A 21,542-nucleotide genomic window follows, 5' to 3' on the forward strand; every position below is an offset into this window, starting at 1 on the left:
GGTTGCAGTTTGTCCCCGGCCCTGGTTGGTCGTGCGGATGGCAGCCACTCGATGTGTCCCTTCACATCGATGTTTCTCTCTCTCTCTCCCTTACTCTCTCTCCCTCCCACTCTATCTGTACAACAAATGGAAAAATATCCTCGGGTGAGGATAAAAAAAAAAAAATTTATCTATACACTTTTACCAAGTTTTCAGTGTTTTTAGTTACTTTTCCAGTTGCTCTGTAGTGATTATAGTAATTTTCAGAAACTGTTTTGATAATGAGATAGCAGTCCTCCATATTAAACACAAACCATGTGATGTTTTTGTAATGTACCAGTCATAGATGCAAAAAAGCTTCTACAAATTTAATTCTAAGAAGTACAAGAATTTAAATCTGGAAAAAATTGTATTATGAAGGACTTTACTGTATCTACTACAATGCATTAAGTTTGTATTGTACTTTATTATCCTAGCTGATAAATGGCAATAGACATTTAAACTGAGACTTATTTCTTTCTACAGTGTCTTCAACCAATCTTGTCACTCCTCCAACAGTTGTCAGTAGTCAACCTAAATTGCAGACTCCAGTGACTTCGGGTTCTCTGACAGCAACATCAATTCTTCCTACACCCAACACAGCTACAGTAGTTGCCACTACTCAGGTGCCTAGTGGAAATCCCCAACCTACAATCTCTTTACAGTCATTACCAGTGATTTTGCATGTACCTGTTGCGGTATCCTCCCAGCCTCAACTCCTACAGAGTCATCCAGGGACTTTAGTGACTAATCAACCATCTGGCAATGTTGAATTCATTTCTGTCCAGAGCCCACCTACAGTGAGTGGTCTTACCAAAAATCCAGTATCCTTGCCGTCCTTGCCAAACCCCACTAAACCAAACAACGTTCCTTCTGTGCCCACTTCAAGTATTCAAAGGAACTCTCCTGCCAGTGCTGCACCATTAGGAACAACACTTGCTGTACAGGCTGTTCCAACAGCACACTCTATTGTACAAGCCACAAGGACTTCTTTACCCACAGTAGGCCCATCAGGACTTTACAGTCCATCAAATAATCGAGGTCCTATACAGATGAAAATTCCAATTTCTGCTTTTAGTACTTCGTCTCCTGCAGAACAGAGCAGCACTACAACCCCAAGAATTGGTAAGTCACTGTGTAGGTTTAATACTAGAAACAAAAACATGTTAATGACCTATAGATAATTGAATTTTTGTGTTTCTGCGTTTGTGGAAGTGGCTAGCAGTAGTGGAAGAACAGAGTAAATAGAATATCCTGGAGGTCATTTTTAGGAAGTTTTCAGTTACATAAGAAATGAAGTTGTTAAAATGAGAGTTTATTTTGAGTGAGAAGCTAGCGTTTGTATTTATCTTTTAGGAATTTTTCTAATTTGGGTGAATTTTGTATTTAGGCTTTGTAGCAAGCATTATGAATTACTTTTATAATACATTTGCCAGGAATATCTGAATAGAACAAATTTATTTCAAAGTATCTAATTGATGTAATATATGTTTATAAGAGGAAAGTAAACATCACATATTTTCCCTACCCATTTGGAAAAATCGTTTGTGTGCTCATCACTCACATGCTTTAAATTTGAACAGTTTAAAAATAGATTCTGGCCCTGGCCGGTTTGGCTCAGCGGTTAGAGCATCGGCCTGCGGTCCGGAGAGACCCGGGTTCGGTTCCCGCTAAGGGCATGTACCTCGGTTGCAGTTTGTCCCCGGCCCTGGTCGGTCGTGCGGGTGGCAGCCACTCGATGTGTCCCTTTCACGTCGATGTTTCTCTCTCTCTCTCTCTTCCTCTCTCTCCCTCCCACTCTGTCTGTGCAAAAAATGGAAAAAAATGTCCTCGAGTGGGATAAAAAAAAATTAAAAAAATAAAAATAGATTCTGCGCTCTGTAATTTATTATGAAATGTTTGATTTCTCAGTTGTGTATTTTTCCCTGTGACATGATTAAGTATGTATTTATCTGTATACTTTGAAATGTTGTAGAATCTGTTAAACTCTTTTTGTTCTTAGAAAGCATACATTCTGTTTTCTTTTAGAAAGCATACATTTTGTATGCATTCTTTTTTTTCAATTATAGTTGACATTCAGTATTATTTTATATTAGTTTCAGGTACAGCATAGTGGTTAGACATTTATGTAATTTATGAACTGACTCCCTTGACAAGCCTAGTAATAACCACCTGGCACCATAAATAGTTATTACAGTATTATTGACCACATTCCCTATTCTGTACTTTACATCCCTGTGACTGTTTGTAACTACCAATTTGTATTTATTAATCCCCTTACTTTTTCACCCAGCCTCCCAACCATCCTCCCATCTGGCCGCCATAAGTTTGTTCTCTGTATCTGTGAGTCTGTTTATTTTTGTTCTTTAGATTCCACATATAAGTGAAATTATATGGTATTTGTCTTTGTCTGATTTATTTCACTTAGCATAATACCCTGTAGGTCAGTGGTTCTCAACCTTCCTAATGCCACAACCCTTTATTTATTTTTTATATTTTTTTAAATCCTCACCCGAGGACATTTTTCCATTTTTTATTCAGATAGAGTGGGAGGGAGAGAGAGGAACGGGGAGAGAGAGAGAGAGAGAGAGAGACATCGATGTGAAAGGGACACATCGAGTGGCTGCCACCCGCACAACCAACCTGGGCTGGGGACAAACTTCAACCAAGGTACGTGCCCTTAGCGGGAACAGAACCCGGGTCTCTGGACCGCAGGCCGATGCTCTCATGCTGAGCCAAACCAGCCAGTCTTCTGCCTATTTTTTTTTATTTTTATTCCTCACCCGAGACCATTTTTCCATTTTTGGTTCAGATAGAGTGGGAGGGAGAGATAGAAACATCAATGTGAAAGGGACACATCGAGTGGCTGCCACCCGCACAACCCAACCAGGGCTGAGGACAAACTTCAACCAAGGTACGTGCCCTTAGCGGGAACAGAACCCAGGTCTCTGGACCGCAGGCCAACGCTCTAACTGCTGAGCCAAACAAGCCAGGGCTGCCCATTTTTTAAATTGGATTCTTTGTCTTCCTTTTGTTGAGTTGTAGGAGCACTCTATATATTTTGGAAATTAACCCCTTATCTGATGTATCATTGGCAATTAAGCTCTCCTGTACAGTGGGTTGCCTTTCCATTTTGATGGTGATATATTTTGCTGTGCAGAAGCTCTTGAATTGGATGTAGTACCATGTGTTCATTTTCTCCTTTGTTTCTGTTGCCTTAGGTGATGTATCAGTAAAAATTCTGCTGCGTATGATGTCTGAAATTTTGTTGCCTACATTTTCTTCTAGAATTTTTACAGATTCATGAGTCACATTTAAGTCTTTTATCAATTTTGAGTTTATTCTTGTGTATGGTGTAAGTTGATGGTCTAGTTTCACTTTTTTTGTTGTTCTTGTTGCATATAGCTGTCCAGTTTTCCCAACACCATTTATTTGTTTTTTATTAATTAATTTTTGTTACAGATGTTTCTCCTTTTCCCCCCACTGATTCCCCCTTCCCCCTCCCTCCCTGCCCTGTCCCCCAGCTTTGTTGTCCATGTCCATTGTTCATGCATACATGCATATAAGTTCTGTGGTTTATCTCTCCCCCACCACCCCTTCTTCTGGGGATTGTCAGTCTGTACCCCACTTCCACGTCTCTGGGACTACCCCATTCCTCAGACTGTTATGTTCGTTATATTCCACAAATAAGTGAGATCATATGATACTTGTCTTTCTCTGTTTGGCTTGTTTCACTTAGGATGATACTTTCCGGGTTCCTCCATGTAGTCTCAAAGGATAAGAGATCTTTCTTTCTTACAGCTGCATTGTACTCCATTGTGTATATGTACCACAGCTTTTTTATTCATTCGTCTAATGGTGGACACTTGGGCTGCTTCCAGATCTTAGCTATTGTAAATAGTGCTGCTACAAACATGGGGATACATATATTCTTTCTGATTGGCCAACACCATTCATTAAAGAAACTGTCTTTACTCCACTGTATGCTCTTGCCACCTTTGTCAAATATTAATTGAGCATAATGTCTTGAGTCAATTTCTGGGTTCTCTGTTCTGGTTCATTGATCTATATGCCTGTTCTTGTGTCAGTATCAGGCTGTTTGGTTTACAGTGGCTTTGTAATATAACCTGATATCTAGTATTGTGATCCCTCTTACTTTTTTCTTCTTTTTCAAGATTGCTGTGGCAATTCGGGGTCTTTTTTGGTTCCATATAAACTTTTGGAGTATTTGTTCTAGTTCTGTGAAATATGTCATTGATGTTTTACTTTTTTTTTTTTTAATCCTCACCTGAGGATATTTTTCTATTTATCTTCAGATAGAGTGGGAGGGAGAGAGAGGGAGAGAAAGGGAGAAAGAGAGGGGAACATTGTTGTGAGAGGGACACATTGACTGCCACCCGTGTGACCCCGACCAGGACCGGGGATGAACCACAGTTTGAGGTAAGTGCCCTTGGTCGGTATCAAACCCACGACTCATTGGTCCGCAGGCTGATGATATACTGCTGAGCCAAACCCGCCAGGGCTGTGCTTCCACTTTTTTATATCTTTCTCTGTTTCTTTTTTAATGTCCTTTAGTTTTCTGAAAAATAGTTTTCTTTACATCTTTGGTTAAGTTTATTCCTAGGTATGTTAGTTTTTTTGCCACGATGGTAAATGGGATTTTTTTTTTTTTTTTTGTGAGTTCATAATTGGTGTATAAGAATGCCGTTGATTTCTTGATGTTAAATTTGTATCCCTGGGATGAATCCCATTTGGTCATGGTGAATAATTTTTTTAATGTATTGCTGGATCTGTTTTGCTAATATTTTGGTAAGGATTTTGGCCTTTATGTTCATCAGGGATATTGGCCTGTAGTTTCCTTTCTTTGTAGTGTCTTTATCTTATATTGAAATTAGAATTATGCTGGCTTCATAAAAAGAGTTTGGAAGTCTTTGCTTCTTCTTCAGTTTTTTGGAATAGTTTGAGTAAAATGGGTGTTAGTTCTTTGAATGTTCGGTAAAACTCCTTTGTGAAGCTGTCCAGGCCTGGGCTTTTGTTTGCTGGGTGTTTCTTGATTACCTCTTCAATTTCCTCAGTTGTTGTTGGTCTGTTCATTTTTCTGTCTCTTCCCAGTTCAGTTTTGGGAGACTCTGTGATTCTAGAAATTTGTCCATTTTGCCTAGATTGTCCAATTTGCTGGCGTATAATTGTTCATAGTATTTTTTAATGATCCTTTGTATTTCTGTGGTGTCAGCTGTTACTTCTCTTACATTTCTGATTTTGTTTATTTGGGTCTTTTCTTTTTGTTTCTTGGTGAGTCTGGCTACCGGTCCATCAATCTTACTTACCTTTTCAAAGAACCAGCCCTTTGTTTCATTGTTTTTTTTTAATCCTCACCTGAGGACATTTTTCCATTTTTTGTTCAGATAGAGTGGGAGGGAGAGAGAGAGAAACATCGACGTGAAAGGGACACATCCAGTGGCTGCCACCCGCACGACCAACCAGGGCCGGGGACAAACTGCAACCGAGGTACATGCCCTTAGCGGGAACCGAACCCAGGTCTCTCTGGACCGCAGGCCCACCCTCTAACCGCTGAGCCAAACCGGCCAGGTCTCATTGGTCTTTTGAATTGTTTTTGTAATTCTATGTCATTTAGTTCTCTTTTGTCCTTTACTATTTCTTTCCTTGTACTTGCGATGGATTTTTCTTTTGCTTTACTTTCTAGTTCTTTAAGTTGTAAGGTTAAAAAGTCAATTAGAAATTTTTCTTGTTTCTTGAGGTAGGCCTGTAGTGTGCTATGAAGTTTCCTTTCAGGACTGCTTTCACTGCATCCCATAGATTTTGTGTTGTTGTATGTTCATTTTCATTGGTTTCCAGGAAGTTTTTAATTTTTTTAATTTCTTCTTTAATCTCCTTGGTAACTCATTTATTGTTTAATAACATGCCATTTAGCCTCCATGTGTTTGAATGTTTTTGAGTGTTTTTGTAATTCTTTTCTAGTTTCATGCCATTGTGATCTGAGAAGATGCTTGATATGATTTCAAACTTCTTGAACTTGTAGAGATTTAGTTTGTGTCCTAACTTGTGGTCTGTCTTTGAGAATATCCCATGTGCAGTTTAGAAGAATGTGAATTCTGCAGTTTTGAGGTGTAATTGTCTGTAGACATCTATTAAATCCATTTGTTCTAGTGCATCATTTAGAGTCTCTGTTTCGTTAATCATTATTTTAGAGGATCTATCCAGTGATGTCAATGGGGTGTTCAAGTCCTCTGCTATGACTGTATTGCTGTGATTTTCTTCTTAGAAGTACTCCAGAAGTTTTTTTAATGTATTTTGGTGCTCCTATATTGGATGCATATTTTTAGCAAGGTTATATCTTTCTGTTGGATAGATCCTTTCAATATTATGTAGTGGCCTTCTTTGTGTCTAGTTATGGCCTTCATTTTTAAGTTTATTTTATCTGATATAACTATTGCCAACCCAGCTCTTTTTTCATTTTTGTTTGCTTGCACAATTTTTTTCCATCCCTTCACTTTCAACCCATGTGAGTCTTTTGTTGTGAGGTGAGTTTCTTGTATACAACATATATATGAGTCATGCTTTCTTATCCATTCAACTACTCTGTGTCTTTTGATTGGTGTGTTTTACCCATTTACTTTTAAGGTTATTATTGATATGTACTTATTTATTGCTGATATATTTTTCTTCCTATTTCTGCTGCTAATTACAGCAGTTTTTTTTGTTTTGTTTTTTAACATTTCTTACAGTGCTGGTTGGTGCTAATATAGTCCCTTAGCTTTTTTTGTCTGAGAAGCTCTTTATTTTATCTTCTGTTTTGAATGATAGCCTTGCTGGATAGAGTAGTCTTGGGTTTAGATCCTTGTTTTTCATTACCTTGATTACTTCTTGCCATTTCCTTCTGGCCTATAGTGTTTCTGTTGAGAAGTCAGCTGATAGCCTTATAGGGATTTCTTTCTAGGTATCCTGTTGTTTATCTCTTGCTGCCTTTAGGATTCTCCCTTTGTCTTTAATTTTTGGCATTTTGATGATGATGTGTCTAGGCGTGGGCCTCTTTGGGTTCCTCTTACTTGGGGCTCTCTGTGCTTCCTGAACTTGTATACCTTTTTCCTTCATCAAGTTAGGGAAGTTTTCTGTCACTATGTCTTCAAATATATTCTCTCCTTGCTCTTTTTCTTCTTCATGTGCAACTTTTATGATGTGGATGTTGTTATGTTTCATATTTTTCTACACTTCTCTTAAGTTGTCTTCCTGGTTTTTACTTGTTTTTTCTTTTAGTTTCTCTGACTGGGTGATTTTTTTTTTTCTACCCTGTCTTCTAATTCACTGATCTAATCCCCTGCTTTCTCTACCCTGTTGGTTATTCCTTCCAATGTATTCTTTATTTCTGCTATGTCATTCCTTATTTCTGCTTGGGGGTTTTTAATTTCCAATTGGTTGATTTTCAGTGTTTCTATATCTTTACTCATGCTGTCACGCTCTTGACTCATGCTGTTGAACTTCCTCATTATCATTACTCTGAAGTCTACCACTGATAACTTGCTTAACTTGGTTTCATTTATCTCATCTTCTGTAAAATTTTCTTGTTCTTTCATTTGGGATTTGTTTCTTTTTTCACCATTTTGGCTGTCTCAGTGGGTTTTGGAGCCTGCCAAATTTTCCCTGTGGGTATTGGTGTTCTGCTGTTTGTGGCTCCCTCTACTGGGTTTGGATGAGTGTGGGATGATCCATGTTAAATACCACTGTCAAGTCTTGCTTTCCTGGGTGGATTTTCAATCCAAGTAAAGTTTCATTTATCCTAGCTTTTTTCTGGACGCTATTAGTCTCATTTACTTGATGAGCTTTGATTTGTAGCCCTCGGACAAATGAAAAATCAGGTGTAAGAGAATTTCCTGCGGATGCGGCAGTGGCTTGCTGTTGGACTCTGTATGTTAATGAGCCTCAATTTGCTTTTCTCTGGTTTGGTCTGGTGGTGTTGAATTCCTGAGGGTGCAGCCCTTGCTTCTCTTCAGGGCTCTGGGAAGGGGCTCTTTAAGTAATATGGCTACTGTCCTATGAGGGAGTGATTCAGCACAAAACTCCTGGTGTCCTCTTCTCCAGCTCTCTCCTGAGCCAGGAGCCTCGTACTCTCTCCACACAGTTTCAGTACAGTCTGCCCTCCCTTTTTCGGGGCACAAGGTGAGTGGCCGTAATGGATTTGTTGCTTTTTAAAACCCCTGCTTACTCTGGAAACCTCTCACAGCTAAAACAGCCCTCAGCTGCTGTTCATGGGTTTCCAGCCCACCCTTTTATGCCTCTACTGTTTCTACCAGGCTCAATTTGGCATCCGCTTTCTGTCCCTGGTTATACAGGTTCTCTCCAGCTGCTTTTCATTTGTTTTTTTCCAGATGAGTTTTCTTTATTTTAGTTGTAATTCCAGTTTGGTCCTGGGAGACGGTCTGTGTACTTTCATTCATTCTGTCGCCATTTTTCCTCTCCTCTTTTACTCTTTATTAACTTTAAACTTTTAAAAGCTTCAGAGGTCCTGGTAGAATCAAAAGCTCATTAAAATATCAAGACAGGTGAGCCTTTTCAAGTGCATATTATTTCATTTGTTTTGGTTACCATGACAAGGCCCAAAAGAAACTTAGCAGACTTTTGTAGATCAAAACAAAGGTGTTATGAGAGAAACCCTTGGCCTATGCATTGTCACCCATAGTGGAGAAAACAGCAGGCCCTATGGAGCCTCCCTCAGCAGCAGCTCTGATGGGCAGGTAGTCTCAGTGGAGAGAGCACAATTGGGGAGCTGTCCTTCCTTGCCTGCCTCCTCAGCGAGGCCTGGCTGGGCTCCCAGGACTTTTGGCAACTTTCTCTTGTTATTTTTAAAAAATGTGTCCTTTTTTTTGAAAGTACTACAGATGTCTCCCTTTTTTTTCACACATTGACCCCTTCCACCCCACTTTGGCCCCCCACCCCAGGCTTGAAGAAAGGGGCAGGGGACTATTAATTGAAAATCTAGCTTAAGGAATATTATTATAGTTCGTTGAGTAATTAAGTCTTAGCCTTGAGACAATTAGGTGAAAGAGAAGATCATGCTGGGTAACAAAACTCTTATAGTTATTTTAAAATACAAATATATGTGTATGTATGCATGTCTGTGTATATTAAAACTGTATTAATCAGTCTATGTCTTTTCTGAGTGTTGAGAAATTTTTTGTATGAGGATATTTTAGCAGAAAATAAAAATGAAGCCCCCTTTATCTGTTTTTCTGAAGTTACTTTTTATATTCACTTGAAAATGAAAATAAGTTTCAAATGTAAAAGAATGTAGTCTAACAAACTTCAGTAGTAAATTACTGATGTTGTGTTAATGTCATCAGTGTATTTTAATACTTTGCCATGTAGGATCAGTAACCTGGGATTCGTTTTTTATTTAAGTAGTATTTCAGAAACTCCACAGTCCAACAAAACAGATGTTGATTCATTATAAATGAATTAACTTACAGATATTTTTAAAAATAAGTGTAATATAGTCCTGGCAGGTTGGGCTCAGCAGTTAGAGCTTCAGCCCTTGGACTGAAGGATTGTGGGTCAAGGGCACATACCTGGGTTTCAGGTTCAGTGTCAGGCCTCTTTTGGGGTCATGTGGAAGGCAACCAGTCAATGTGTCTCTCACATTGATGTTTCTCTCTCTTTCCCTCACTCCCTTCCACTCTCTCTAAAAAAATCAATGGAAAAATATGCTCAGGCGAGGATTAACGACAACAAGAAAAGTAAATAATATATTACCATTTTTCATACAATAAGAACTAAGATGCCCTGGCCGGTTTGGCTCAGCGGTTAGAGCATCGGCCTGCGGTCCCAAGAGACCTGGGTGTGGTTCCCGCTAAGGGCATGTGCCTCGGTTGCAGTTTGTCCCCGGCCCTGGTTGGTCGTGCGGATGGCAGCCACTTGATGTGTCCCTTTCACATCGATGTTTCTTTCTCTTTCTCTCTCTCTTCCTCTCTCTCCCTCCCACTCTACCTGAACAAAAAAATGGAAAAAATGTCCTCGGGTGAGGATTAAAATAAAATAAAAAAAAAAGAACTAAAATACTTCAGATAGGTTAGGAAGAAATTGTAAGGGCCTCCTTTTCACTTCTGTAGCCCAGAAAAACCTCTTCTAACAGGTAGGTGTTTATTCTGATTATTTTATTTACTGGTTTATATATGTATATATGGAAATACATAGTTCAGTCTCCTGTGTGTTGTTCTTGTTGTTTTTTATTAACATAAATGGTTTACTTTGCATGTGTTCTGGAGACTTGGAAATGAAAGGAATGGCATATTATGACTTGCAATTTTATCTGTAGAAAGCAAGGATGGGATGTTTCAACATTAGAAAACTCCTATTAATGTAATTCACCACATCACTAAAGAGGGAAAACAAAATAATCATCTCAGTAGATTCTAAAGACACTTGATCAAGTTTAATACCTTCTCTTTGTATATTGAGACAGAAAAACATTGGTTTACTTTCTGTGCTGTACTGGAAGTAACTTTGTGTGTACACCACAAACTCAGTTCAACTATTTGAAAGATGAATAAAGAAAGAAAAGTCATCTGTGAATACTGAGATTATGCATGTATATTTTCTCAGAATCTATTTTTCTAATGAATTACATTTTTGCCACATCATAAAATGTTTTTCTAATGGTTTATTTATACTATAGAAGCAATGGTACTTTATTGAACCATTCACTCATGTTACAACATTTGTTTTGCACATCTTAAATTATTTCTGTAAGTATTTCTTAGAGTAAGAGTTAAAATTTCTAAGTCAATGGGTATGTGAAATTTTTTTTCTGTTTTGGCTTTGCCCCTCTGAAATATATTGTGGCAATGTTCTATGAGAAAGTCCATTTACATACATGACATGTTGGTAGACAAAAAAAAAATTGGAAAAAGTTATATGCATTTTTACATATAAAGCGCAACCCAGGGTTTCCCACTCTTAGGGGCTTTTAAAAGTGGCTGACTTGCCCTGGCCGGTTTGGCTCAGTGATAAGAGTGTTGTCCACGGACCAAAGAGTCCTGGATTCGAGTTCAGCCAAGGGCACATACCTCGGTTGTAGTTCATCCCCAGCCCTGGTTGGGGTTATGCAAGTGGCAACCAATCGATGTGTCTCTCACATCGAAGTCTCTCTCTCTTTCTCTTTTCCTCCCTCTCTCCCTCCATCTCTGTCTGAAGATTAATGTAAAAATATCCTCGGGTGAGGATTAAAAAGAAATAAATAAAAAATGACTGACTTGCCCTGGCCAGTTCAGCTCATTGGTTGGAGCATATGCCTGCAGACTGAAGGGTCGAGGGTTGGATTCCTGTCAAGGGCATGTACCTTGCCTGGCTGGTGTGGCTCAGTAGTTGAGCATTGACCCATGCACCAAGAGGTCACTGGTTCAATTTCCAGTCAGGTTGTGGGCCAGATCCCCAGTGAGGGGCATGCAGGAGGCGGCCAATTGATGTTCTCTCTCATCGGTGTTTCTGTCTCCCTCTCCCTTCATCTCTCTCTCAAAGAAAAAAATGTTTAAAAAGGGGGAGGAGGGATGTACCTTGGTTGCAGGTTTGATTCCTGGCCCTGATTGGGGTTGTGTGGGAGGTAACCAATCGTTGCGTCTCTCTCTCTCTCTCTTTTTTTCTTTAAATCCTCACCTGAGGATATTTTTCCACTTATCTTCAGATAGAATAGAAGGGAAGGAGGAGGCGGGGGAGAGAGAAACATTGATGTGAGAGAGACACATTGACTGGTTGCCTCCCACACTACGTCGGGTGACTGAACTGCAACCAAGGTACCTGCCCTTGACTGGAATCAAACCAATGACTCTCATCCGTGGGCCAATGCTCTAACTGCTGAGCCAAACGGACCAGGGGTAGTGTGTCTCTCTTACATCGATGTTTCTCTCTTTGACTCTCTCCCTCCCCTCTCCTACTCTTTCTTAAATATCAATGGAAAAAATATCCTTGGATATGAATTAACAAAATAAATAAAACAAAATAAAAATGACTGACTTTATTTTTTTTTGACTCCTCAGAAAACCAAACAAACAAAACAACAGATGCTTCTGTTAATAAGAAAGCAGCTGATAGCACATCACAGGTAAGATTTCCCTTCAGTTTCAAATTACAGTTATATTTATAGTCCACAAGAAAATGGATTCCTATCATTATTTTTGAATACAATGAAAATTATTCTGTTCTTTACAAATCTTCAAAGATTTTCAAACAACGTCTCTGTAATATCTGAAAATTGAGTTTCTTTGCATAGTAATTCTCCTAGAGATAATGTTAGTTTACTATATTAACTAAATCTTTGGCTGATATAATTGGCAGCTTAGTTATTTGCCTTCATATACTGTAAAGATTCATTCTGTCAGAGCCAGTGTTGCTCAGTGGTTGACCATCGACCCTTGCATCAGGAGGTTGCCCGTTTGATTCCTGGTCAGGGCACATGCCCAGGTTGTGGGCCCAATCCCCAGTGTGGGGCATGCAGGAAACAGGCAGTCTGTGTTCTCTCTCATCAGTGTTTCTATCTCTCGCTCTTCCTTCCTCTCTCTAAAAATCAATAATGAAAAAAAAAGATTCACTCTTGTAGTTTCCTTCTGCCTCATCTTATTAAGGGTCTCACTGGCTCACCCCACCCCACCACACACACACTCCCTGCACATGTTATAGAGGCAGTTTTTTAGTTTCTTCAAAGCTGATCAGAAACAGCTTTTTAGGAAGAAAATAATTTTGATAGCTTATTAGCACTTCGCTATTCATGGTACTTTTTTGTTTTAAATCTTAATTATCCAGGACTAGAGTTACTACTTTTTTCCTGTATTACCAATGTTATTTCTACATCTTTCACAATATTGTTTTAGGTATAATAGATTTTTAGAAAAGTTTTTGGGTTATTGATAGTTTTATTTTCTGCCCTTCCTCTTAATCATTTCAAGAAACTTATTTTTCCTAGAATAAATCAGCCATGAGTAAATGACATGAATTTTAAAACAAGGACATAATGATCTTTAGTTATGACTTTTGCTTTAAAATGAAGGATTTTTTGTTACCAAAGCTGAATCTACACCGTGGTTTATAGATCAAATTAAAGGTATGAGAAATATTTCAGTCTCAGCTTCCAGTTAAGATGGTGCCATAGGTAAATTTGTACTTGCATCATTCTACAATCACATCAGAATTACAACTAAACTACAGAACAACCATCATTCAGAACTGCCTGAAATCTAGCTGAAGAGAAGTCCTACATCTAAAGATATAAAGAAGAAGCCACATTAAGACTGGTAGGAAGAGTACTGGGCATCCTAACCACAGCAATTAGACATGAAGAAAAAAAATAAAAGAGATCCAAATTGGAAAAGAGGAAATGAAACTGTCATTATTTGCAGATGACATGATCTTGTACTTAGAAAACCCTAAATATTCCATCAAAAATCTAGATTTAATAAACAAATTTGGCAAAGTAGTAGGATACAAAATTAACATCAAGAAATTGACAGCATTCTTACACATCAATAATGAACTCACAGAAAGAGAAACAAACAATCCCATTTACCATCGTGGCAAAAAAAACTAAGATACCTAGGAATAAACTTAACCAAAGATGTAAAGGACCTATTTTCAGAAAACTAAAGGACATTAAAAAAAAAGAAACAGAGGAAGATATAAAAAGGTGGAAGCATAGCCCTGACTGACTTGGCTCAGCAATAGAGCGTCGGCCTGTGGACCAGTGAGTTGCTGGTTTGATTCCGGCCAAGAGCACTTACTTCAGTTGCCATTTGCCCCCAGGGATGTGAAGTACAGCATAAGGAATATAGTCAGTAATACTATTAATAACTATATGGTATCAGATGTGTGTGAGATTTATCAGGATGATTACTTAGTAAATTATATAATATTAATCACTGGGCCTGAAATGAATATAATATTGTATGTCAATTGTAATTGAAAAAAAATTAAAGTAAAAAAAAGTTTTATTTTGTATAAATTTTGGTAGTCTTTGTGTGTGATATTAAAGATCAACATTGTGATTATTTCTGAGGACATTTTGTGAATTTTAGCTATATATATATATTTTTTTTATCCTCACCTGAGGATATTTTTACATTTTTTGTACAGATAGAGTGGGAGGGAGAGAGAGGAAGAGAGAGAGAGAAACATCGACGTGAAGGGACACATCGAGTGGCTGCCACCCGCATGACCAACCAGGGCCGGGGACAAACTGCAACCGAAGTATGTGCCCTTATCGGAAACCGAACCCGGGTCTCTCCGGACCGCAGGCCGACGCTCTAACGGCTGAGCCAAACTGGCCAGGGCTTAGCTATATTTTTAATTAAAAGTATATAGGGTACTTTTTGGAAGATATATGTGGTATATAAAATGTTGATATATTTAGTGGCTTCTAGGTGACATTTATTGGAAGTCTAGGTTTATTTAATAAAGTAAACCTAAGACTAAACCAAATATTCCTAAACATATTTTTTTCCCTCAGTGATCTTTGTTGTTTTGACAAACTAAGTAACATTTTCCGGACAGGAAGATGGACATTGTTATGGCTATGTTTATTAGAAATGATGGTTCTTCTAAAGTTATACTGTCTTATATGATAGTCACTAGTCAAGTGTAGCTTTTCAAATTAAATTTAAATTTAATTTAAATGAAAATTTTGCTTCCTCTGCCACAGTAGCTCCATTTCAAGGCTCAGCGGCCACGCGTGGCTAGTGACTACTCTACTGGAAAACACAGATATAGAACATTTTCATCATTGCAGAAAGTTATATTAGATTACTGAAATGTAGTGTGTATGTAATATTGTAAATATTTAAGTGAAATTAAAATTGATATAAAAGTTGCCATACTTTTGAAATTTAAGAAATTAACAAAATTATATAAAATCCATTTACACTCAACTGCTTATTATATTCTAGAAAATTCAAAATATTAATGTATTATTTCATATTTCACAGGTTTTAGAATCAAATATTTTGCTTTATATTCTGTACTATATAACTGACATGTTTGATGAAACAACTTGTACCAGGCAAAAGTGACTGTATCAGACAACAAAGAGTCTGTACAACCAAATATATTGAGCTCTCAGTGGATATTTTATTTGGCTTAGAGGAAGAGGAATTCAATACCAGTGAATGAAAAACACCACCAAACAGTTTGCTACACAGCTAACCTGCTAAAGAAATGCTTTGTGAAAAACAGCAAAGTTTTGCCTTGGCTGGTTTGGCTCAGTGGTTAGAGTGTCAGCCTGCCCACCAATGAGACCTGGGTTCGATTCAGGCCAAGGGCATGTACCTCTATTGCAGTTCGTTCCTGGCCCTGGTCGTGGTCACTCGGGAGGCTGCCAGTCGATTGTCTCTTTTGCATCTATGTTTCTCTCTCTTTCTTCCCTTCCCTCCTAATCTGACTAAAGATAAATGGAAAAATGTCCTCGGGTAAGGATTAAAAAACAAAGGGCAAAGTTTCAGCTTTGAATGAGTGCCAGTTGTGAATATGAGGAATAATAAAGTTTTATTATATAATGAGAAACGATTATGGAAATAGATATGTGCTGCCAGTTATGAATCAATGCTTTGTTGGCTTGACTTTTCTGGTACAAATATAATTTTTGCCATTGTGCTAAATTAAGTTACCACTTGGTTTTTTTGAAGATTTATTACGAAATTATTGTTTGCTATATGCCACTTACTGGCAAATAGAAAGTAGTGTGAAACAGCCTGTGCTTCTTTAGAATATCACTTTCTGAGTACTTGTGGTCTACTTATTTTTCTATGACAAATCTTACTTAGTTGTACTTCTGAACACTTTAAGGTTAGTAGAAATTAGAAGGAATCTGAATGGCTTGTATGGAAATTGTTGTTTAATCATAACTAGTTTGGAACTTGTTAAATATGTAAAATACTATCTTTTTTGTAGTTATTGATTGAAAATTTCTCTAACGTCCTCCAAATAAGTATCTGCTGACATATTTCACATAGAATAACATATTTCACATAGAATGCATTAGTACATATTTTATTCATATATCTCATTTCATATAATACATCATTAATGTATTTCATATAGTGAAAAAATTATTTACTTATTCAAATTATCAGCATACACTAAAACATTATAGGATTTTTTAAATGCTGCTATCTGTAGTTAGAGAGCTATTTTGAGGGACTCAGGCTCACTCTCCAGTGTGTTGATTTGCTAGAAGGACTCATAAGGCCCACGGCAGGAGACTCACACTTTGCCCAGCGAAAATAACAGGAAAAAGATATGCATCAGGTAGGGTTCAGAGAGGTTGGGCACAGGCTTCTAAATCTTCCCTTGTCCAACATTGCATGGGATGTGCTTTCTCATTATCTTCAGGGACAAGTGCCAAAAGTCTGTGGCCAGAGACGCCTGATTTGAGTCTCAAGGTCTGAGGTATTTTAGAGGCTGGTTACATAGCTATATCTTTCCATATAATCATCCATAACAGTCAAAACGCAGGAGCACAATTGTAAAATCATATGTACATCAACAATCTTGATATTTGTGTAAGTCAGTCTTGACAAACCAGTATGACACAGTCCACTTTTCAAGGTGTACATAAGAAAATTATAAATCATTAATGGAAACTTCCCAAGGGCCACATTCTTGGTAGCTAACCAATTCTTAGTTATGGTGCCAGGTTCCCTGGAAGATCTGCAAAGAGGGAACAACCAGGTCTTCTGTGTTAACTTTCTTCACAATTGTTGACATGTCCTACTATATAACCTTTCATATATGTTCTTTTTGTTTCATTACAAAAAAAAAAAAAAAAAAACCCTACAAAGCCAACATCTTTGCTCTCTTCAAACTTAGTGTTCACTTGAGAGTGGTCATTTTGAAGAATTAGAAAACTATTTTTTTTTTAATCCTCACCCGAGGACATTTTTCCGCTTTTTTTTATCAGGAGGGAAATATAGGAAGAAAGAGAGAGAGAGAGACATCGACGTGAAAGGGACACATCAAGTGGTTGCCACCCGCACGACCTAACCAGGGCGGGGGACAAACTGCAACCAAGGCATGCACCCTCAGTGGGAACCGAACCCGGGTCTCTCTGGACCATAGGCCGATGCTCTAACCGCTAGCCAAACTGTCCAGGACTAGATAACTTTTAATAAAATAGATTTTTAGTATTAAAACCTACTTGACAGCAACTAAGATTGTTTTTGATAGTTTCAAATTGAGAACTTCAGTAATATTTGTAAATGCAGATATAAATGTATGATGTCTCTGATTAGAAAGTTTTCTCAGACATGATGTCAGAAGAAATGTAAAGACACATCTAGTGGCCTAGAAACAGTGAGCTCTAGAGTCAGACAACCTGGCTTCTGTCATTTAGTGGATAGCCTTTGGGCAAGTTATTAACACCTTGCATTTTTCACCTATAAAATGTGACTAATGCCTTACTACCCACTCAGGATTATTGTAAAGATTAAATTTGTTAATGAATACAAAGTATTTAACACAGAGCCCAATAGCAATAGTGCCAGTTATCATCTTATAATTGCTGTTAATAATTATTGATTAATAAAATTACCAATTTTATTTCTCAAGAAGAAAATACAGCCAGGAAACTACCTGTAGTATGTGATAATAGATAATAAATTGGATGTTAGGTTATGACCCATAAAAATATAATTCAGCATATTAGATTTGATTGTAGACCTTCTTGTTCTATTATAGAGTATACATTATAGAAAATATGCATCTTATAATAGAGCATCAAAACATGAAGGCAATAAAATTAATGGGAGAAATAGACAAATAGGCCATTTTATTATTATAAAGTTTCCCTCTTTGTATCTTGTCTAGTATTTACATAGTCACAGCAGCTTTTTTTATGCTTACATTTTTCAGTATATTTGTGTCTTTGTATTTAAAGTGAGTATCTAGGAGAAAAATTATAGTTATTTCTTGATGTCTTATCCCATCTGACAATCCCTATATTTTGATAGGAAATTTTTGTCTATTTACACATAGTATAACTATTGATATGGTTGTATTTGGGTCTGCTGTTTTGTAATTTTTTAAATTTGTTTCATCTAGATTTTGTTTCTATGTGCTTTTTTATTTGCTTTATTTTGTATTAATCTTTTGTTATTTTAACATTTTACCAAATTATTCTGTTCTTTCTATATTTTTCCGTTTCTACTTTTTTTTCCAGAGTAGGAGGGAGGTGGGGAGAGAGAGAAACCGATGTGAGAGAGACACATTGATTGGTTGCCTCCTGCAAATCCCCACCCAGGCTGGGGATGAGCAGCAGCTGAGACACATGGCCTTGATCGGAATCAAGCCCAAGACTCTTTGGTTCATGGGCGTACGCTCTCACTGCTGAGCCAAACCCTCCAGGGCCAGTTTCTACTTTTTAATAGCGAACTCATTATTGTATTTCTTTTAATTCTTTGAACGTATTTTTAACAGCTTTGCAATCTTTGCTAAATTCAACATCTGGCTTCACTTGAAATCATTTTCTGTTAACTATCTTTTGTCTTTGGTTGTATTCTACTAGTCTTTGCATATTTGTCTAGTAAATTTTGTTGTTTTTGAGGCTCCCAAATCCCCTCAGTGAATGTCCTTGGGCCTCCTTGGACTTGAACAATTCTCTTCTGCTCTCTACAGACACTCTCATTGACCCTCACCTACTTACCCCACCTTCCTTCAGGGCCTCCGTTTAAGATAAACACTAAATCTCGGGTCTCTAGAGGGGGCTATCTGTGGTGTGTGGAGCTCCAGGGGTAGTAGTAGTACTGTGCAGGAGGCTTCTAGGTCAGGAAGGCGGTTGTAGTGGATGGAGTTCCAGGTTCGGGGTTTAAGAGTCTAGATTACCGAAAGGGCTCAGGATGGAGGGAAGATAGAGTTCTGGACAAAAGGTCGGTGACGTCCAGATTGGTGGTGGGGAGAGGAGTCAGTTGAAATCCAGAATGGGAGAGTATGGGTTCCTGAGGATTGCCTTGGGATCTGGAACCCCTGGATGCTGGAGTCTGAGCCCGAGGCTACGTTGCAGGGGAGGGGGTAGAATGGCAAGCAGCCAAAGAAGGCGGTACGGGCGGCTAAGGGTGGGCTTTGGGGCCCCTGGGGATCACGCAGCGCGCAGGGGGCGGTCACGCAGAGCGCGGCCACGCAGAGCGCGGGAGGTCACGCAGAGCGCGGGAGGTCACGCAGAGCGCGGGAGGTCTCGCACAGTGCCGAGGCAGTCGCTGGGAGTCGGAGCTTTTTCTAGAGATGGTGAGCGGTTCCAGCTGCTTAGTACGAATCTCCAGTTTACCCAGCTCCTTGGGATGGGAGGTGGAGACGAGCCTAGAGGTCTGAGGCCTGGAGGTCCTGAGGTGTGGGGCCGGGGCCTGGGAGCCACCTCGGGCCTGCGGCGAGTAGAAGCGTACAGAGGCTCATAGGAAATGGAGGCCAGCCAGAGGGCAATGGACACGGGCGCTTGCTGGGGGCCACCCAGGCTGGGCGGCGGAGGTGTCGGGCCAGGGTGCTTGGGGCAGGGACCCACGTTTAGTGGCAAAAAGAGCTGCTTCCCGACATTGAAGTCGCTGAGTGGAAATGAGATGCCACGTGGTAATAGAGGGGCGGGGCTGGTCCCTTGTTCTTTGTGGGGCTCTTCTAGTGATTTTTGATAAATTTAAAACTTAGTAAATTTTGAAAAGTGGACCTTAGACATATGTTGTAGTGACTGGGTTATGCTACATTCTTTGAAGATTTATTAAATATTTTTAGTATTGGATTTTACAGACTTGCAGTGTTAAGTAATGTATAGGAAATCATTGTAAAAGAAAGGTTTGTAATTGTAGTATTTAGAAGTTATATCTTTTGGGATTGGGCTTGAATTTTCTAACTTCAAGAAGTTACTTTCTTTTCTTTTTTTTAATCCTCATCTGAGGACAGTTTTGCATTTATCTTCAGAAAGCAGGAGGGAGAGGAAGGGGGAGAGAGAGAGAGACATCGATGTGAGAGAGAGAGAGACACCGACTGGTCGCCACCCACACGACCCCAACCGGGGCTGGGGACAAACTACAACCGAGGTTCGTGCCCTTAGAGGGAACCGAACCTGGGTCTCTGGTCTGTGGGTGGATGCTCTAACCACTGAGAAAAACTGGCCAGTTATTTATAAAGAAGAAGTTATTTTCTTATTAAGATCTCTTCTATCCCTTTCTGGGGAGTCAGGAAAGCCTCTTTTCTTTTTTCTTCTTCTTTATTAATTTTAGAGAGAGATGGAAACATCAATGAGAGAACATTGATTGGCTGCCTCCTGCATGCTCCCCACTGGGGATTTGGCCCACAACCTGGGCATATGCCCTGACTGGAATTGAACCAGTGACCTCTTGGTGCATGGGTTGATGCTCAACCACTGAGCTATACAGGCCAGGCAGAAGTTATTTTCTTTAACTTTATAAAATTTTAGTTTTGCAGGTGAAAACTTGACTCTAGTTGATCTGCAGTGTAATACTTTAAGTAATTACAATTAGCATTTACAGTCATGTGCCACTTAACAACTGAGATACCTTCCGAGAAGTGTGTCATTAGGGGATTTTGTCATTATGCGAACATCATAGAGTGTGCTTACAAAAACCTAGATGGTGTAGTTTACTCTACGTGGTATGCTATTGCTCCTAGGCTATAAACCTGTACAGCATGCGATTGTACAAAACAACGCAAGAGAAAATGATTCAGTCATTGAACCAGGCTGATGTCTTCATTTCTCCTTAGTATTATTTCATTTATCCTTTATGTCTGCCAAAGTTTCTTTTGCAAAATGAAAGTTTTGTTTTTCAGAGTGGAAAAGCCACAGGCAGTGATTCAAGTGGTGTCATTGATCTCACAATGGATGATGAAGAGAGTGGAACTTCACAAGGTATTTAAATATAAGTAATCATACTAAGTGATGTTTTGATATCATTTTTTTCTCTTAATTCAGTATAATATTCAATGAAAACAGCTCATGCTTGATATATTTATAGTCTTTCTAGAATGAGAATTTTTTAGATTAGAATGAAAATGAAATCTTGAGTGAATATGAACAGGCATGGAGGAAACCAGAGCAATCTCTTTTTCATCTGTTATCTCACATAATCTTTATAATAATAACCCTGTAGAGTTGAGGATGCCCATTTTAGAGTTGAGGATAGATTCATACATAGATCATAGCGTATGAGTCAGTAAGGGAACTGGGAATCCAACCCAGGTCTTCTGACTCTAAGAGTGTGTGTGTGTTTTAATGTAGTTACTTTTAAGTATGTATACATTTAATTTTGGTTATTTGAATTAATTTCCTTTAGTGTTATTTAAGTGAAAATGAAAGTAATGTTAAAAAGCATCCACACCCCAAATCCTCAATATTGTTCTGAGTTTACAATATTTAAAAATAATATTGGATAGATATTAACCAGTGTTCCAAATTCTTCTGCAGTATTAATAGGAAATCTATAAAAAGTTTTATCTTAGTAAGCAAAATTATGTTTTTTTAATATAGACTTCTCTGA

General features: G+C 38.5%; 1 protein-coding gene across 3 annotated transcripts in view; it reads left to right on the forward strand.

The window, feature by feature from the left end:
• The window catches only part of LOC118624726 (activating transcription factor 7 interacting protein), a 125,258-nt gene that overhangs the window by 81,374 nt on the left and 22,342 nt on the right, over positions 1 to 21,542 (forward strand). For all 3 annotated transcript variants that reach the window (XM_036253199.1, XM_036253200.1, XM_036253201.1), the window contains 3 exons: positions 505 to 1,143; positions 12,063 to 12,127; positions 20,836 to 20,914. In XM_036253199.1, coding sequence (XP_036109092.1) covers positions 505 to 1,143; positions 12,063 to 12,127; positions 20,836 to 20,914 — 783 coding nt within the window. The remainder of the gene's footprint in view (positions 1 to 504; positions 1,144 to 12,062; positions 12,128 to 20,835; positions 20,915 to 21,542) is intronic.

Source organism: Molossus molossus, unplaced genomic scaffold, assembly GCF_014108415.1.
Source record: "Molossus molossus isolate mMolMol1 unplaced genomic scaffold, mMolMol1.p scaffold_m16_p_10, whole genome shotgun sequence".
Lineage (NCBI taxonomy): Eukaryota > Metazoa > Chordata > Mammalia > Chiroptera > Molossidae > Molossus > Molossus molossus.